Source organism: Erpetoichthys calabaricus, chromosome 3 (assembly GCF_900747795.2).
Source record: "Erpetoichthys calabaricus chromosome 3, fErpCal1.3, whole genome shotgun sequence".
NCBI lineage: Eukaryota > Metazoa > Chordata > Cladistia > Polypteriformes > Polypteridae > Erpetoichthys > Erpetoichthys calabaricus.
This window is the reverse complement of record NC_041396.2, coordinates 30,596,913-30,610,714: the sequence shown is the minus strand read 5'-3', so window position 1 is coordinate 30,610,714 and position 13,802 is coordinate 30,596,913. Positions and strand designations below refer to the sequence as shown.

General features: G+C 37.5%; 1 protein-coding gene across 3 annotated transcripts in view; it reads left to right on the top strand.

The window, feature by feature from the left end:
* LOC114647868 (mitogen-activated protein kinase 14A) overlaps positions 1-11,930 on the top strand; it is a 42,324-nt gene extending 30,394 nt beyond the window's left edge. For 2 of the 3 annotated variants that reach the window (XM_051924460.1, XM_051924459.1), the window contains 5 exons: positions 3,769-3,840; positions 8,155-8,234; positions 9,567-9,645; positions 9,855-10,028; positions 10,170-11,930. In XM_051924460.1, coding sequence (XP_051780420.1) covers positions 3,769-3,840; positions 8,155-8,234; positions 9,567-9,645; positions 9,855-10,028; positions 10,170-10,237 — 473 coding nt within the window. In that variant the 3' untranslated portion in view covers positions 10,238-11,930. Of the gene's footprint in view, positions 1-3,768; positions 3,841-7,575; positions 7,656-8,154; positions 8,235-9,566; positions 9,646-9,854; positions 10,029-10,169 lie in introns of all 3 variants that reach the window. The other variant, XM_028796543.2, reaches the window with a different exon arrangement.
* Positions 11,931-13,802: the final 1,872 nt, after the last annotated feature.

The following is a 13,802-nucleotide window of genomic DNA, read 5'->3' as shown; positions in this document are numbered from 1 at the left end:
TGATTTAATGTTCCAGTATCTGAGACCTGCCAAATACTGGAGAAGCTGCATGTTGAAGCTCTCTTCTATGTTTTTATTTTAGGGATAGACGTTTTTGAATTCTTTTACTGTATGTGAAAGTTGTTTATGTATTGCCTTAGAAAAAGCCTTTTGTGGAATGTTGAAAATTTTCTGATGGAGTGCTGGCAGTGGTATTTGTTCTGTTAAGGAACTCCAGTAGATGCAGAAAGTGTTTCTTTCCCTGTTGTGTTCTGTTTTACCAAATTATGAATCCAGTAAAATAGAGGCTGCTGCTAACCCATTTGGAGTGTATTTCTGTTGCTTCTTTTTATTGTCTATTTTTAAAGATTCAAACACTATTTATTTTCTGAACTCGCTTTTGAAAACTGGAAATTCTTCTGAAAGGGACAGCAACAGATGCAAATCAAAATCCAATACTAGATTAAATGTGCCTGTTTATTTCGGGGTATATAACCCACCCATTCTTTCTCCTGCTTGAATACCTCTTTTAGTAACGTGTGTGTTCAGATAATGTATTTCTCAATCATCCTTTAAGTGTAGTTGTGATATATTTTGAAAATAATTAAAAAGGAAACATCATAAAAAAATAATCGTGTTAAATGTTTTTCAGGTAAATAGTACAGCACAATCTGCAGACATCTCTTAGCACTTGTGTAGCGCACACTAATGAAATATCTTCTTAAGTAATGTATTAAAGTAATATCTTTTATTGTTACCCTAAAAGAAATATGTTTCAGGTGAAATGCCTAAGTGTACAAAAATATAACCCGCAAACTATTAAGTATTACATGTTATGACCATGCAGGCAAGAAGAAAAAGCAGTACTTTTCAAAAAATTGGCTAATTTTCATTTATGTATGGAAAGTTATTCCCTGTGATTATGTTCATCCCCTTAATGTGACAACTTTATCTTTTAATCTTTGCTATACTCCTTAGTAATTTATTCCTCTGTTTATGTGATTTAAATATAGTTTTAATAAAATTCTAGGAACAAAAACAATCAACACAGAAAGAAGTCCTATATTCAAGATATTACATTGGCTTTGCTAATTGTGCTTACTCATGACACTTCCCCCTTTTTCCTCTGAATGTTTGTTTGCATGCAAGTGATCTGCTGTTAAATCAGCCATATGGCAGGGAGAAGCAGCTGTAGTGTTATAATAACCACCCACGATGCTTGTTAAGTGACATGAGATATATCAGAGCTGTAAACATTGATCATTTTGCATTATTACATTCAAGAAAGTGCCTTTGTCTGTAACGTAAAGTAAAATTTGAGTCTAATATAATCCATAGAAAAGATGTGGCTTATGTTCAATACTAGCTGCATGTGGTCTTTGGGTTGTTTTTTTTTTTTTTTTGTCCTGAAGACTCCCTAGCAGCTTATTACCCAGGGCAGAGAACATGGACCCACCTGTGCTTGCTGCTGCACTGACCTTTGTTAGAAGACACAGGCAATGCCATATCTTAGCAGTATCACTGGCATATTAGTCCAATTAAATTTTGTCTTGAGAAAATACCTCCAGATCGACAAGGCTTTTTAGTGAAAATTTCAAGCCGTTTCACTTGCATGTTGTGGAGCTGCAGCCTTTGCTTCGTTTTAAAGTTGTGTCTCTTCATTTGCATCATTAGCACAATGTTGTTGCATAGCGGGGTCTGCTGCACACAGGTCTTTCATAGTGAGGTGCATGTAACCGCTGAAAAAATGTAAAACTGCATGCATGTGCCATCTAGTGCCTGTGGTTTGAGCGTGAGCAGAGCGGACTGCTCCACACTCACATGCGCGCACACACACAGGTGTTTTGTTTATACAATAAAAAAGCATATTAGACAGATATATAATTGTGAACAAATGTAATTTTTCAGGACAATACTGAAAATTAGTCATCTGTGCTTAAGACTGGTACACATTTCAGTATACTAACTAAAGCCATTCATTTGTAAAGGCAACAGTAAAGGCTGTCTGTGGTTAACTCGTGAGACATACATGACATTAAACATGCCTATTCATTATCAATTTGGAAGTTGTTTGTGTCCTTTTCACATTATACATGTACAACAGTTAAATTATTATCAGCAATTGTCCACATTTTCCAGCAAAATCCATTAAAACATTAGACTGTTTTCAGTAGTACAGTATTTTTTATTTTCTGTTTTCTAGAGGCCTCTATCTGGTGACTAATGTAAACCCAAGGAAATTCACCCATACTTTTAATGAAGTTGCTCTCTACAAAGGTTCATTTGAATTAGTATTCCTAAAACCATTTTAATAGATAGCACTTGTGATTTTAGTGAAAATAACATTTGACATTACTGTCATGCCTAAATGTAATGGGTATCAGGCGTAGATGACTGAAAAAGGGGAAAGATAGTAGTTTGATGTTTCTCTTGTAGATAGAGCAGTCCTCTTCTGCATGGGATTGGGGAGGAGTTTAATAGAAATGAAAAGTGCTGGAATGCATTTTTTTTAGTTGGAGTGCTTGCCAGAACATACCTCTGTGCCCATTTTAACCCTTGGAAAAAATGCTAAAGACATGATGATTACCTCTGATCAAAATGTGCCATGTGCATATTTAAAAGTTTTTTGTAGAGCTTTTGTAAGCTTTGTATGAAGTTTTGTGGGGGTGAGATGCCATTAAATGATGAAAGCAAACCAAACTAAGGAAAATATTAGTTGACACATGGTTAGGTGATGTTCAGAATTTAAATAAAGAAGTGGAACACTAGGACTAGTGTGGAGTAAGGTTGTGTGATAAACCCAACTTTTAATATTGTATGGTACCGGCATTTCATTAATTTCAATACCAGGAGTAAATAGTAATTTCCAAGCACCTCCCATGCTTAGTCATGTGGTAGCAGGTTCGGAACTTCAAAGGGTGTTCCCCCACCAATAGGTTCTTGCATTTACATCAAGCTCAATTAAACAAAGGGAATAATTTTTCAAATGTTTTTATTTATATAAATGCATTGGAGTCTCCAATGAGTCTCCCACCACATTTTAGTACCAATCCAATGCTAGTATGGAGCCAAAAAATTAAGTGATGAAGATAAATGTTTTACATTGATTAAGCATATAATGAAAGATGGAGAAAGGTTGAATGAAGAGGTTCGCTATGATGGAGATAATGGACGTGAGGTCAGACACTAGACAGGAAAGATGCTAATGGAGGTGTTTGCAGTATAAGACAATACAAACAGTCAGTCATTTCATTAAAGAACCCAAAGACTGCAGAAAGTAGCAACTAGTATGTGGGTTACCTGGCTGTCCTGAGTGATCCACATAATGGCTGGTGAGCATAAATGAAGACAGTCTAGGCTTTTCTTGAACATCTGAAGTAGGAAAAGTATGCTTTCTTAAAAATAAAACTGGTTGATTCTCTCTACTGTGCCTATAAAAATGTTTTCACATTTTACTCGAATACAACATAGAATCACAGTGGGTTTAATTTGACTTTTTTTGGCATTGATCAACAGCAAAGGACTCCTTGATGTCTAAAGTGCAAACAAATAATCTGCAAAGTGGTCTAAATTCATTACAAATATAAAACACAAAATAACTGATTTCATAAATATTGAAATATTGAAACACGTGTCATTAAGCTACCTATACTTGGCGCTTGCTCTGATCACAACCTATCATAGGATCTCTGTCTTCCAGTATAAACGACTGCATCAAATAACAGCCATTTTAGTGTCTTTCCTCACATAACAAAGACTGACCACTTTCTTTTGTGATTTGTTTTATAGTGGACATTTGGTCAGTTGGATGCATCATGGCTGAACTACTCACTGGGAGAACACTGTTTCCTGGAACAGATCGTATCCTTTCCCTGGATATTTGTATTATACATCTTTATGGTTTCTCCATTAAATGAGTGCAGTACATGTCTATTGCAGTCTCCTGCATTGGACACATGTCTAAATTTATGTATGTCCAAGTATTATAAAGAAAAAATCATGTAATGTAAGAGTGTAATGTCTGGAACCTTCAGACAATGCAGAGAGTGAAGTGCAGCCCTCCATATGCGAGGGAGACATTTGGGACTGTGAAGAAACCCTAGAGCTCACCTTGTTGAATATAAGCCTCTGAAAAGCAAGGTACAGAAATCCAGGTGTGTAGAACTTTTGTGATAGGATGCTAGTTAACAATATTAACTAATTCAGAGAAAATTTTCAGTCCAGTTTTTCTTCCGATTTTGTACTTTTATTCTAAGGAAAAAAACATGGGACCGCAATAAGAGAATCAAAAGCTTGGAACATTATTTGGGTACATACAGTGCTGTGAAAAAACCTTTGCACCCTTCCTGATTTCAACATTTTTAAAAAAAAATTTTTGCCAATTCATAACAATTCTTTCAGATCTCCAAACATATTTATTACAATGCTGAAGATTGCCTGAGTAAACACAATGCACAGCTTTTAAATGATCATTTGATTTATTAACGGAAAAAAGTTCCAACACCTGTATCATCCATGTAATAAAGTAACTGTCCCCTAAACCTAATACTTGGCATGTCACCTTTATCAGCAACAACTGCAATGAAACACTCCCAGTATCTGGACACCAGTCTTTGGCATCACTGTGGAGAAATTGTGGCCAACTCCTCTCTGCAAACTTGTTTTAATTCTGCCACATTGGAAGGTATGCACTGTCCATTTAAGGTCCTGCCACAACATCTCAGTTGGGTTCAAGTCAGGACTTTGACTCATCCATTCCAAAGCCTTAATTTTTCTTTTTGCCCTTTCAGAGATGCACTTGATCTTGTGCTTCTGATCGTCTTGCTGCATAATCTAAATGCACTTCAGCTTTACATCATGGACTGAAGATTGGACCTTTTTCTTCAGTACTTTCTGGCATATGGCTGAAGTCATGCTTCCCTCAATTATGGCAAGACACTCAGGCTTTGAAGCAGCAAAGCATCCCCACACCTTTACACTACTACCACGATGTTGTTATTGTGGAAAGCTTTGTTAGCTTTATGCTAGATGTAAAGGTACTTTCAAAAAGTTCAACTCTTGACTCATCAGTGTATAGAACATTTTCCCAAATACAATCAAGATGTTTTTTGACAAATGTTAGACAAGTCTTTGTTTCTTTTGTTTAGCAGTAGTTTTCACCATGCAACTCTCTCATGAATACTATTTAGGCCCAGTGGTGGAACTGGGAATGCTGACATTTAGTTGAGTTGAGAGAGGCCTGTAGTTTCCCTTAAAGATAGAATGAGAAGCTCAGTCATCCGGGAGGGGCTCAGAGTAGAGCCGCTGCTCCTCTGCATCGAGAGGAGTCAGATGAGGTGGCTCGGGCATCTGATCAGGATGCCTCCTGGATGCCTCCCTGGTGAGGTGTTCCGGGCACGTCTAACTGGAAGGAGGCCCCGTGGAAGACCCAGGACACGCTGGAGGGACTATGTCTCTCGGCTGGCCTGGGAATGCCTTGGGATTCTCCCGGAAGAGCTAGAAGAAGTGGCCAGGGAGAGGGAAGTCTGGGCATCTCTGCTCAAGCTGCTGCCTCCGCGACCGACCTCGGATAAACGGAAGAGGATGGATGGATGGAGAGAGGCCTGTAGTTCCTTAAATGTTTGTCTGGGTACTACTTTGACTGCCTGGGTGAATTTTCTATGATTTTCTGGATGGATTTTCTATGATGCGCGCTCTGAATAATTTTCCTGTGCCTGTCACTTCTGGGCAGATTTACCACTGATCCAAATTTTCTCTGTTTTAAGATGATTGCTCTCACGGTTGTTCACTAGAGTCCCATGGTTTTAGAGATTGCTTTGTAACCCTTTCCCGACTGATATATTTCAGAAACTTTCTTAGGTCTTATGGAGTTTTTTGTTTGATGTATGGTGTGCTGGTTATGGAGACCTTTTAGCCAACTTCACTTTGTTGGAAAGGTTCTACTTAAGTGATGTTTAGAGTCAATAGTACTAGCAGCAGTCAAGCCTGGGGTGTCTAGTCTTACTTAAGTCATTATTTAAGTATGGTTTATTGGTTTTTTTGATTTACTAAGGGGGGAATTACTTTTTCACATGGGTGATATAGGTGTTGGTGAACTTTTATCCTTCAATAAATCAAATACTTATATAAAAACTATTGTGTTTACTCAGGTTTTCTTTTGTATTATACTAAATTTATTTGGAGATGAGAAACAAGTATTATGAATAAGCTAAAACAGTGAAAATCAGGAAGGGAGCAAATACGTTTTCACAACACTGTGTAGGGCAAGTGGGAGGAAATTGAAATGAAAACAAACTCTACTCATACATGAGTAAGTGTTTCTAGAGTACTATGGCAAGTAAAACTAGATGAATGACATCTAATGTGTGGTACTGCAGGGTGAATTATCTTGTAGTGGATCAGGACAGGTTTTTCCAACGTGGTGGAACTTGCCTGCAGCTATTAGTTGGTGTGATGCAAACAAAACACTTAATCAACTGATGGTAAATCACAGATCATTTAGTATAAAATGATTGTGCATATATGGATGCCTGTTAAGCTGCCTGGTACCAATCCAACAAATTCTTCAGGTGAGTATTTTCTAAATCAGCCTCTGTCTCAAGTTGATTATGGTACTTGCCTCAAAAGGAAAGCTTTCAGCTTAAAGCACAGATAATTTTCATTTGCAAATTTGGAGATTACAAAGCATCTTTAGTAAATTGCAGATTCACCGCCTACTGCATAACTTTCTAAAAGGAGCAAGCAAAAAGTAAGACATGCACCTTATATGTGGAGCTTGCCTTGCTCTGATTGGGCTGAGCTCGGACTGCTTTGCATGTGCCTTCTCAATAAAGACAAGTAACTTGCATGAGCTCTTGCTTGAAACCTGGCTGTATAGCAAAGCTGATCTCAAATAATCCAAATGTCACATATTTCCTTATCTTGCTGGACTTTTCTTTGTGAGTTATTGCTTATTGTTCTGCTTAGGTTTGTTCGTTTTTCTGGCATCTTACTGTCTCCTCATTATTCCACAATTTGGTCTTTTTGTAACCATAATTGTTTGTGCTCTGTGTATATGTTTGCATGCTTGCTGCTTTCTGTAATGAATTGTCACTGCCCTCAATTGTGTGAATTTAGCAGAGCTGTTGCTAAAAGCTCAGCACAGCCATTGATAATCCAGTCATATATGCATTAGAAAGCTATTGCTACTGTTAATTTTTCTTAGTATAAACTAGATGGTTTACGCATCGTTTATTTGTGACTATTGTTACCCTACAAATGGGAGTGTACTTTTTGTTTCATTTGTTACACAAAACACACTTTACCAGTACTCTGTGGTGGCCCATGGTTCCCTGCTGTGGATTATCACTCGGGAACACAAGTCAACTGCCAGACCTTTGTTGTAATTAATTATTTTTTGTTTATTATAGAAAAACATCTTCCAGCTTGTGGAGGCTGAAAGTGTGAGCCTGCTCAGGAGCAGATTGACATTCCATTTATGGGCAGAAATGATAGTAGTCTGTTTCCTTATTGCAGTTCAGAGTGCTGCAAGCAGCGTGTTTATTTATTAATTTTTTTGAGGGCTCCACAACGTTTTCCTTTATGTTGTTCAATTAGATATTGATCAGTTGAAGTTAATATTGATGCTCGTCGGAAATCCAGATGCTGAGTTGTTGCTGAAAATATCTTCAGATTCTGTGAGTTCCCTGTTCTGCCTGTCTTTCTGGTGGCATTTGAAATTGCCCGCCTGGTGGTGCTTTCCTATACTTGTGTTTGTTTGCTTGTGCAGCATGAAACCTACTTGTCACTATGCTTCTGTGCATCTGTGTTGATGCTGCTGCACTTTGAACTAGTTTGGTATTTTAAAAGGTGCCTGCTATTTTATTGCTGCATTGCTATGGCAGACCTGGGTCTATGAATGTAGGCCTCCCTCATCTGTCTAAAAATTCTTTTGAAGGTATTGTGCCTATAAATGGTGGGACTAATATTAATCACTCAATATATCTGTTCACTAACGGAAATTCACTCCTTGCATGCTTCCTACATTTTTCTCTTTGAAAGCTACAGAGTGTTTGGGTGTTGTGTTTTCTTCCAAAAAAATATAAAATGCAAAGAGAATATTACTAAAAGCAATGTGTTATGGTTTTAGCTGCTTTTTGTGTGTAATTACAATCCCCTTGACCGGGTGTGAATAAGATATTAACCAACTTCAGCAGATTATGCGGCTGACAGGAACACCCCCTGCCTCTCTAATTAGCAGGATGCCCAGTCATGAGGTGAGCCAGATTATGTAAACTTTGTTTAAAAGGAACAGTGCCCAATAATTTGTTAGGGTTATTTCAGTGTTTCCCCTTTGTTTACAGGAATTATTTGATCCTTGGGGACAAGTGTTGTATGCGCAAAAAGAGCCCAAAATTTGTATATCTGAGTCAGTCCAAGAGCATTTTGGATTTGTCTCCAGCAAAACAATAAGGTTGGGTTATGGGTTTCTAAAGAGTTCAGAACACTTCAGTTTTGAATGATAGCGTGTTGAACAATCAGTGATATGAACTGACAGCTAACAGCATGCGTGAGGAGTGCTTTTGAGTATGCCCCATTCCCTTAATTATTGTGTGTCATTATGATCACTATTTGTTGAGCACACTTAGCCGTACATTTGAGTTGTCTGAAAACTACTGCATTTCTTAGTAAGTTTTTAGAACAGACTGCCTAATTATATTGCCTGAAAAGCTATTGTACAATGTAGACTTTTATAGTGATGAGCTTCAAAAGTTCGGATTGATTGGCAATGCAAGGTTAAAAGTCTTATTGGATTGCAGTTATTTAGGTGAAGCTTTTACCCAGAGTACCTTATAAATGTCATAGGTATTATAGTTGCGTTTGTCTTTACATAGATGATTAAAGTACTTGCTCAGTAGTAAACAGTCATGGTAGGGACTGAACTGGCAACATTCTTGTTCCTAGAAACAATTCCACAGCCACTAGGCTCTCCTGTGTCTGGCTGGCATATAGACATGTTAACAGTCATATTTTAGAAATGTTTAGGATTCTCAGGTTTGTATGCTGCAATCTTTTAGCACACAGGCATTATTAGGAACTATGCTTCATCTGTATTCCTGGAAATGCTGATGAGTGAATTAATTATTATTAAAGAGGGCTGATTGATGTGTTTAGAAGTGCAATAGTGAACCTGGCTTTCTTTTTTTCCCCTCTGTGGTGTGGTCAGCTCCTAAATTTAAAGTGCCCAGGCTTTTTGCTACCTATTGTGGCTTTAACAGATGCTGTTTCTGCCCCTATTTGTGCCTTTCTCTTGCTTTTTATCGCTACTTCTAAAACTGCTTATCAGATATGTAGTCACTTACACAACTTGAATTTGAGAGTGGAAGGCTGCATTGCCATTGAGGAACATTTAAAAAAAATTGTCATTACTTTTTATCCTAGTATCAAATAAAACTAGGAGAGGTTCTTTGTATGTCTTGTCAAGATAACAGAATATTAGACCCTATACCAATACGAATGTAGGACAAAGAACAATGTTTGGAAAAGACTGAGCTGGCATAATTCTCTAAATGTTTTTCATTTTTAACTTTAATTTTCCCTGTTTTTAGGCTAGAAATTACATTAATTCTCTTCCCACTATGAAAAAGAGGAACTTTGCAGATGTGTTTATTGGGGCTAATCCATTAGGTAAGCAGAGGTAGAGCTGTCTTAAGCTTCATTTTTGGTTTGTCTGGCAGTTCTATGAAAGAGCTTTTGCATTTGCAAGCATTCATACTTTACCCAGACTGTAAGCTTTCCATTGAATATAGTTTTTTTTTTTTTTTTTTACCATATAAAAGTATTAATAGGAATTTAAAAAAATTAAGCATTGTAATTCTGTGGGTTATATTACACAGCTGTTGACCTTTTGGAAAAGATGTTGGTCCTGGACACGGATAAAAGGATTACCGCAGCTGAAGCTCTTGCACATTCATACTTTGCGCAGTACCATGATCCAGAAGATGAGCCAGAGGCAGAACCCTATGACCAGTCGTTTGAAAGCAGGGAATTGGATATTGATGAATGGAAGAGTGAGTGTTTTTATACAGAGTTCTGGGCCGTCATATGCTTGTAGCAACATGTTGTACTGTAAATGTGATTGTTCTAATACTTTTCAGACAAATTCTGATAGTGTTGCTTATGCTTATCACCTTTTTTTTTAATTCTCTCAGGGTTAACTTATGAAGAAGTGCTTAGTTTTGTGCCACCACATTCTGATCCAGATGAAATGGAATCTTGAGGACCATACTTCTTGCTGTGATTTCTTTCAAAATTGTTAGGAATTGCATCATCAGTGGCCCTCTTTTTTTCGATGTTATTCAAGTGCCTGTTATGTCTCAAAGAAGGAGGTTATCTGGAAGATGAATACAGATGGACTCTCAGACCTTTTGTACAACATTGCGTGATATGGTGGGGTTAAATTTGGATAAAACTTGGGACAGGGACCGATTCAGCCATAGTAATAAATCTGCCAGTGTTGCATGTGGCTAAGTCGGCAGTAATCTTTCCTATCAGCATTTACTTCAGCTTTTGCAGCCTGTTCTATCTCCTGGATATTGACACTGGAATGCCAAGGTGCACCTTAACTAAGGATTGATGTGTCAGTCATATTTATATATTTCACTTAGTTTTTCCAAGAAAAAGTTCAATAAACCTTGTCCTCTGTGGACTGATCAGATCTACTGTTTCATGAATGGATGTCGTAATGAACAGAGGTGTGAGATTTTGAAAAATGGTCAGTGTAGACATAGCCCTCCATCTAATGAGAATTTAACTGCTGAGGTCTGGAGTACAGTGTTTGAAATGTGTCTGCTTCTTCTACCACCAGATTTGCCTTGCACTAAAAAGCTGCAAATTAATCAAGATTGTCCTATTTTCCTTTTTACAGTATTCAGGCTTTAAGCTGATGGGCATTCCTGTGGCTTGCCTGCCAGTGTTTCAAGTTTGTTTTTTATTAATTCCTCTTCACTGTGATTTCCAGTATTTTCTTTCTCAAAGTTGTGTAAGCACTTGTCAGTTAATGTTTTACCATTATGCCTTATCATTATGTATTGCATGCTGAACATCAAACACACAGTTTGAGGACCATCCTTTGGAGATTAATGGCCAGGTAATGTGTGCAGCACATAAGATTCACTCACTTCGGGGACTAAAGAGCCAAGCTGCAAATAGTTGTACAGGATCCTGTATGTTAGGTAGAATGTCACCTCAGCATGGAGCATAGTGATAGTAATGTTATGTTTGACACAATTAATTCCTGAAACTCAAAAATATCTGTTTAATTTTTAAAACTGTGTGAGTTTAAACTAACTTAAGGGTGTGTCTTAGTGTTTTAGTGATTTAATACCAGTTTGTGTGTCTCCTGTGAATGCATTGTTTCAGAATCTGTAACACTGTCATTGCCATTTGTTTTTGATTTTAAAATCTCTAAGCTTTCTTCCTCATTGTGGCCCTACCCAGGGAATGTTGGGCAATGTGTCTGGCTAATTTTATGTGATACACTGCAGCCAAATTGTGCAAAATCCTTTAAGAATCATTTTGCTTTATATATTTCCAAGATGTACATAAATATATACACTGTTAGGGTGATATCTTTTATTATTTTCTTTAGAATAAGTTTAATACTTGATTCCATAAAGCAATATCTCTAACAAGCTTGAATGTCTGCAGATAAGGGGATTGGAACAGGAATGTTGCTATAGCACAAATGGAAGATATAAAGAAAAGCTTTCTTTAACAAAATCTATTTATAGACGGGTGCATCAACACTGTAGAGTTAAATGTAGATTTTTAAATACATTTCTATATACCCAGAAATGTCATTATTTTCTGTACTCATTGAATTTTGCCCCTTGCACTCTGTTAATGCAATGTATAGTGGCACCATTGTCCAACTGCTTACAAGAAAAAAAAATAAAGCCAATTATTTTTCATTTTGTTTGTCCATTGTTCTATTAGACATGCTGAGAATTTAATACAGCAGAGAGATAAAGGAGAACACTATGCCATCAATTTGTGTATATGGACTGCTGTCAAGACTTAGCATTACGTTTGTTGGAAACTGCTAACTCAAACTACCAGCTATGGAAAATATTTATTTCCTCAGATTGTGCTCTGACTGATCATGCCCACTGCGTGGAGCTCTTAGGTGTCTGGTGCTTCTACTTTTCAGTTATATCTTTTCCTAACCCTGAAGCCAGTGGTGGTATCTGAATCTGGTTTTTGCTCCATGTTAATTGTGTTACTACCTTCAAACCATCCATTAACGTGTTCTGGTTCGCAATAAAAAAATATGCCAACTTTGGGCTTCATTAAGCGGGCTCCTGTCAAGAGCTCCGCCACTGTCTTCAAACAGAGGTTAATGCTGCCATTGCTATGTGGAACTTGATGCTGTTAGTGTGCTGTAAAGTTGTTTTGGCCTTTAACTGTAATGGAAATCATCACATGTTCATTACTTTTTAAAGCTGCTGTGTGTCACAATTAAGCCTCCGATGTGCCTATGCATTAATTATAAACATATTGTGTATAAGCAGATTTATGATGCATGTAAAGTCTGTTTAGATAGTGTTCATCGTGAGCGTTTAAACCAACTTGTGTCAGTAATCACTTTGAAAGGTGACTTATAAAATACCTTTTATACGTTGTATCATTTTTGTATTTGTGCTACCTGTGGTCCTACAGTTTTTAATCTTTGTTTTGATAAATTTTTGTCACTGCTCCCGATACTGGTTGATTTCAGAAGCCTGTTTTGTCTTCTGTATTTGGGCTCGATGTAGCCATAGAGGATTGAGGACAATTGGGTCTGACACCTTAGTGCTTGATACTGCCAAATTTTAAAACCCTGTTTTGCCTCTGATCCAGTGTTCACATCTTTTCAAGGTACTTTGTCTCTTTTGCATTACAAGTTTGAAGTTGTCACATAGCAAAAGCCTGTTGTACATTACCTTCCATAATGTGTGGGACAAATATATTTTTCTTTGATTTACCCCTCTGCTCCAGAATTTTAAATTACTAATCAAACCATTCAGATGTCGGGAAAGTACACATTGCAGATTTTCATTTTAAGCATATTTGCATATATTCAAATCACATGTAGAAATGACTACACTTTTTCTACATGGTCCCCCCATTTCAGGGTACTATAATATATGGGACATGGCAATGGCAGGTCTGTTAAAGCCATCATATTTAGTTCTTTGTCGCATATCCCTTGCATGCAATGCCTACTTGAAGTCTGTGATTCATCAGCATCACCAGGTGCCGAGAGTCTTCCCTGGTGATGCTCCACCAAGCCTCTGATGCAGCCATCTTCAGCTTGTGCTTGTTTCAGAGGATTGTCCCCTTAAGTTTTCTCTTCAGCATATGGAAGGCGTGTTCAATTGGGTTTAAGTTGGGCAACTGGCATGGACATTGAAGAATTTTCCATTTTTTAGCTTTGAAAAAATTTCCATTTTTTAGCTTTGAAAAACTCCTGTGTTGCCTCACCAGTATATTTATATAATTGCCTTGTTTTAGAATAAAAGCTGTCCACTGTGTTTGGAGGCATTTACTGAACTTGAGCAGATCAGATGTTTCTGTTTACCTCTGTCAGTCAGCAGTTACATCATCAATGAAGAGAAGTGTGCCAGGACCTGTGGCAGCCGTACATACCCAAGCATTAACACCCCCAGCACCATGTTTAACAGATGAGGTGGTCTGCTTTGGATCTTGGGCAGTTCCTTTTTGTCTCCACACTTTGCTCTTGCAATTAATCTGATACAAGTTCATCTTTGTCTCGTCTGTCCACAAGACCTTTTTCTAGAATA